We start from the raw sequence: 6,514 nt of genomic DNA on the forward strand, positions 1-6,514 counted from the left end.
GATTAATATATATCTTCCCTTAAAAAGATAATCTTACGTGATAAATAACTTTGGTTAATACTATGTATAAAATTGGTTAATACTCTTCATAAACTAGTTAATTAATTCTCAAACATAAAATAAATTAAATAGTAAAATAAAGTTGGTTAATGGAATGTAAAAGTTGGTTAATATATTTATAAATTACTGTCGAATATGGTTAATAGCATGTATTTTATTGGTTAATGAAGTAGTGAAATTGGTTAATAAATTATAAGTAAAATAGTTTATTAATAACATACATTTTTGTGGTTAATTCAATTGTGAAATTGGTTAATGATATAATCATATATTTGTGTTATAAAATAAATTTTAAAAATATTTTTTTTAAATAAAAATTAATTTTTTTAAAAATATTATTATTTTATTAAAAAAAACACTGTTTACCATATAGCGTGAAGAGTGTATACAGTGTATACAGTATAAGAAATGGCGTCGAGATACACTGTGTATTTGTCAAACAATAATTCATCTATTTACAAAATAAATTTTGTATCTATTTTAATTTTAAGATTTTATTTAAAATATTTTTTAGATAATAATCTAATAAATATTTTTTGACGATAGTATTTAAAATTCAAAATAAAAATCAAAGGAAGATTTATCAATTAACAAAGAAATGAAACCCAACAATAAGATTTGATTACATGTAGATTGATACAACGACACAAGAACTTAGAGAGAATCCAAAATAGTCCAGTACAACAAGAGGATAGGTAGGACCACATATAAGATGAGCCTGTATCACTCTCATTATATATTATTCTTAATAATTGTACTAAATGGCACTCTCATATAGTACTATGAGAAGTTTCCATATGATAATCTTGAAACCGCACCATCATCTTCAAAACTTAATGCTGTCAATATAACAAATAAAAAAAAAAAACTAGTCAGTAACTAAAGCTTCAAAAGAATCCAACACAAAAATAAGAGTGAGAGTGAAATTTATGATAAGACATACGTATTACAGTTGGTGGAGGTACTGATCTTGTAAGGAATGTTGACACCACATTTGCCTGGGAGAGCAGCAGCATTGTTAGTATTCAAATTATTAATAGAACCGGCAGCTGATTTCAAGCAGTTACAGGCAGCCTGACGATCCGCCGTGGTGGCGGCGGCAGCAAGAAGCTTCTTCACTCCTGCACAGCATGGTACTGAAGGTCCAGCACCACCTTCAAGATAAGTAAGGCATGGACCAAGATCACCGGTTACAGTTCCACATGAGACTGCAGCTTCAGCCATAGGCGCAATAGCTACCATGCACATCACCAAAGCAACACATGCTAACTTCATGCTTCTTGCCATTTTTGTTTTCTTTCTTTTGAATTCTTTTTCTTGGTTTATTTGATTGGTGAGTATAATATCCTAATGTGTGTGAGTTTATATAGAAAATATGATAAGGTGTGAAGATGAGAAGATTGGTGAATTTCTGGTGAATGTGCATTCTAATTAGGTGGAAGTTGTGGGTTGAATTAATGATGTATGGTACATGCTTTGAAATTATTGGACCCTTGTCTCACTATGGTACAGTTTTTATTTAATGATTTCTTACACCATTAGATTCAATGATAATGACTGTGGACCCGAATATGAAATCTCCACCGTCCATCTTTCTCTTCTCTAGTTGTATTTTTGTTGTTGTTTTTCTCACTCTAATTTAACACTTCAATTTTTCTCACTATCTATTTATTACTACTAATTAACATAAAATCCATGACAGGAAGACAACCAAAAAATCACCAAAATGCAGTAGATCTCAATATATCACCATGAGAAAAAAAAGTGTTTGTTTCTTTTTCTGTTTTGATTTCATATTTTAAACTAATGAACTCAAGTAGTGTCGAAGTATAATTTTTTGAAATTTCTTCTTCCCAAAACCATCATTTAGAAAATAAATTCACATATACCACTAGACCATTAAAAATGACATACAGGTGCACACATAAAATAAAGACATAGCCTCAATGAGGTTTCGTCTGGAAAAATGAAGGAAATACTCTAACAAATAAAGCTTACCATTCCCTATAGAGAAAGGTTAAAATCCAAACAAACCACCATGGTTTTAAATTGCGGTTGCGGCTGCGGATGCGGTTGCGGTTGCAGTCACTGCGGTTGCGGCTATTGCGGTTGTTGCGATGCGGAATGCGGTCGTTGCGGCGTGAATTCATATTTATGAACATAAAATATTATATTTTATTATTTATTTTCGATTTCATATATCTTCCATTTCCTCTCTAAATTTTCATCTATAACTCATTAATAATTCGTCACCCTTTTGAATATCGTTAATCCTTTTAAAATATATCTTAAATCTACGATATAATTAAAAAAGAAGGTAAACCAAATAATTTTATAGAGCATTGCATAATCTCTTGCGACCTGATGCGGTCTGATGCAGCTTGATGCAGCCAATGCGGTGTTATGATGCGGCCGATGCGGTGTTATGATGCGGTTTTTATCGTGATTTGCAATCACACCGCAATTGCGGTCTGATGCGGATGCGGACGCTACCGCAACCGCAATATTGCGGCCGCATCAGGTGATGCGGTCCGCAATTTAAAACCATGCAAACCACCCAAGATAAAAAGGGAAGATCTTGTAGTTAAACGTGTTTTAATGGTTAAAGTTTTATGTGATTTTGATAATGACGACTAATTAAAGAAAGTTTAATCATAAGAATCATTAGGAAAAAGGTTATCAAAAACAAAGTTGATCAAGTTCAAATAATGAGATCAACCAATTCAAGTAAAATTTAAATATCAACATCGAAAGAAACAAAATACGTGAATGATCGCATGATCGCATGATCTTGTTGTGCTAAGTCCATTAATTTTTATAATCAATTATATGTAAAAGAAGAATGAGTTAGTCTTGATGTGCTAAGGCAGTGCACACACACTAAAACCTTTTCATTCTCGTTATCTAAATCTTGTTTCTTCTAAAAAAATTTTTTTTTTTTTATAAACAGAACGGATATATTAACAAGCACTAGGGGTGCTTAATCCAAACAAGATTACACAAAGGAAAAAAAAGAAAAAATGGGCATGACCTCCACCCCGGATGCAACCAGCCAAAGAACAACCAAAGCACCCTATCTAAAAAAATGTCTCGGATCGACACACAAATTCGGCCACATTAAATTGTCATTCACCTTAAAGAAAGTCATAAACCATTCCCAAGAAATAAATTTGATAAACCCCATCCCATCAAAATTAGATAAAATAGTTCCTTTAAAAATAACTTCATTCCTACACATCCAAATAGCCTAACAGAAAATCAAGCCAAAAAACCAACTCACATCCAAGCGAAAGAGTAGCTTACAAAAAATATCCAAACAAGCAAGCCGCTCCAAAATAGTTCCCATCCAAACAAAGCCATCTTCTAATAAATTTTAATGTCTAGTAGTTTATCGATTAAGAATCAACTCTAACCAATTAGGAAAGCTAAACTCCCTATCTAATAGATTATAGCTATCTTTTAATCGAATAAGGAGCAAGTTCGCCTCCTAATTGACTAGAAAGACAATGAATCCATTAAGAATCAAACCTTAATTAAGATTTCCTTTTCTAAGTTAGTCTAATCAAAGAAATTGCCATTTATAATTTAAGAGAGAGTGATCAAGCCCATGGATTGTAGCCTTTTTGGCTAAATAGTTTTTCTAAAAAAAAGAGTGATGTTCTTACTTCAAAATCACGAATTTTTTGAATTATCTATTCTCATATATCACTCATTCTCCTTTTAAAATTATATTTATTAGTTATACACTGTATTAGTGCTAAGAGAGAGAAAATGTTATTTTAGAATTGTGTAAATTTGTTGTTGTGCTTAATTTGTTTATACAAGAGCTAAAGTATCTTAGGAATTTATAATTGAATTGAAGGTTGAAAGAAAAACTAGTAAAATGCTTGGTGTAAGGAAGATTGTTAGATTGAACCTATGTAAAAGCTTAAATTATTAATAATTGAAATCTTCAGACGAAACTCTTGAGGACTGGATTAGGCAGCATGGTCTAAGGCGAACCAAGCATAATTTGCTGCTTAATATTCGCTTCTTACTTTCTCTTAAATTTCAAATATTACAATTTACCCCCTCCCCTCTCCCTTGTGTGTTGGAGTCGTTTGTTTGATAATTGGCATCATAGCTTAACTATTGTTTTGAAGTCTAATCGTCTTTGGAGATAGAACTATGACTTCAAACACTGCTTTTAATTGAATTGTTCCTAGAACAAATCCCCACCGTTTGATGATGAAGAGTACATCATACAAAAGAAAGAATTGATTTCTTTTAGATGTTGGACTATGTTATATGGTCCTTTTGTTCTCATTCATTTCATAAATAAAAAAGTGGTGAACAAACCCAATGATGTATGGACTAAAAACGAAAAAGAAAAAGTGCACTAGGGTTTTAAAGTCAAGTACTTGATAATTAGTGAATTAATAAATAGATAGTACATATATGTTTCTTTTTTTTTATAAGCAAGGATTTCACTAAAACGAGTACCAGGGGTACTCGAACCCGCTTACAAAAGCGCAAAACAGCTCAAAGACAAAATTACAAACCAAGTGACATCTACTTGAAATAAAACAACGGATTTCTACTGAACTCGTAGAAGTTACACTTGGATTCACAATTTTATCGGTAACCAACCATTTCCACGCCGTGAATTTAATATTCCACAAAAGATCGTCCATGTTACAAATCCCTTCCTTGAATATCACTTCATTCCTTAACTTCCAAATACCCCACACCACCGCCACCCAAATAATCCCCTCCTTTCTCCTGCTGTTACAGAACCTCCTAACACTATTCCCCCACAATAAAAAATTATTCCAAACGCTTGAATCGAACCCCGGTGTCCACCCCAACCATTGGAACATGTTTCTCCAAACCATAACAGAAAACGAACAGTAGAAAAGGAGATGATCAAGAGACTCAAGAGCATTCAAACAAAAAACACAATTATAATCAGAATTGGGGACCGAAGTACCTCGCCTAAGAAGCTGATCTTTAGTTGCAACTCTATCAAGAAAGCACCTCCATATGAAAGCTCTAACTTTGAAAGGCACATCGGTAGTCCACAAAATTCTAAGAGCTCTCTCTATATCGTCGTCCAATTCCTCCACTTCCGCACTACCTGCCATCATCTCGTACCCTCCTTTCGAAGTATAACCTGAGACCAAATCATATCTCCAAACAAGTCTATCCGGTAAGTCTCTAATCGGCGCAGTCGACTCTAAAAGCGATTACAAAAGATGCTGACCAATAACAGTATTACCACCCTGAAAATTATTAACGAAACCCACATCTCCCCAAACCCAATTTAAACTGTCCCACCTCCCCATCTCTGACAACTTCTTACCCTTCATGTTGTTGTTGGCATAAATATCCGGAAAAGCGTCCGTAAGGCTAGAATCGCCCAGCCAAACCGATTCCCAGAACAAATATATGCTTCTAATTATATTATATCACTATAATAAAAATATGGGACACCCTTAAAATGATCTACGAAGATTTTACTCAGATTAAAAGGAAAAGGATGAACACACAAGTCCAATAATTAGAGATATCAAACAATAATGAAGAAAATATTCAAATGTGCTTCTTAATGTTAAAACTCTATAAAACTTTTTAAAACTAGTAGTTCTAACAAGTATCTTAGATTTAAAGACAAGTGATGAAAACCTAACCCGGTATTGAAATCCGAAGATACAAATGAAAGAAACACTGAATGAAACTCAAAGAAGATGAATAAATTCAAAATGGGATTGGAGAAAACAAGAAGGATATCACATTGGAAAACATTGACCCTAATTAATTTAATGAACCAAAAGAATAGACAAATCTGTGTCTTATAACAAGAGACGGATATGATGAAGTAAACATAACTAATGTTTCCTTTCAACAATTATATGATCTAAATATAAATGTTAGAAAAGAAAATGATAAGTTAGAAAATATAATTTTCACATATTAAATCATTTTACTTCTCTAAGAAGAAAATGAGAAAATTATAGATGAAATGTTCCAACCATAATTTTGATGATCTCATTCAGATTCATATTTTTCGCAGTGGACTTTGTACTGTCCAAGAAAATATAGGTCTGTGCGTGTTTAGGTGTAGAAAAACAGGTCGCTGTGCCGCCTCACCCCGCCTTAAGCCCGCATAAAAAAGGGACAGGCGGGCAAGACTGCTAAGTTAAATTGGACTTTAAAATCTTGTCCACCCGCCAAGGTGACCGGGTGGCGAGTGGCAGGCTTGTTCACCGAAATTTTTATTTAGCCTGCCTATTTTTTTCTTTCATTTTTTCCTATTTTTTATATTATATTATTAGACTTTTTTTTACATTTCACTTAGTTTTGAGGAAACGAAGATGAAGGCGTATAAAAGAGCCTTTCATTTAATGTTATAAAGAAGTTGAAAGCATGTAAAGATATGAGTTAATATTATGGTTAACTAGTGTCTTACCCGTGC

At 32.9% G+C, this 6,514-nt stretch overlaps 1 protein-coding gene across 1 annotated transcript; it reads right to left on the minus strand.

Moving 5' to 3' along the window:
* Positions 1 to 647: 647 nt before the first annotated feature.
* Positions 648 to 1,407, minus strand: LOC131601557 (non-specific lipid-transfer protein 3). Its single transcript, XM_058873411.1, has 2 exons — positions 1,004 to 1,407; positions 648 to 899 (listed from the first exon to the last, which is right to left on the minus strand). The coding sequence occupies exons 1-2, from the start codon at positions 1,345 to 1,347 to the stop codon at positions 887 to 889; spliced, it is 357 nt and encodes a 118-aa protein (XP_058729394.1). The 5' UTR covers positions 1,348 to 1,407; the 3' UTR covers positions 648 to 886.
* Positions 1,408 to 6,514: the final 5,107 nt, after the last annotated feature.

The sequence above is a fragment of the Vicia villosa genome, linkage group LG5, assembly GCF_029867415.1.
Source record: "Vicia villosa cultivar HV-30 ecotype Madison, WI linkage group LG5, Vvil1.0, whole genome shotgun sequence".
Lineage (NCBI taxonomy): Eukaryota > Viridiplantae > Streptophyta > Magnoliopsida > Fabales > Fabaceae > Vicia > Vicia villosa.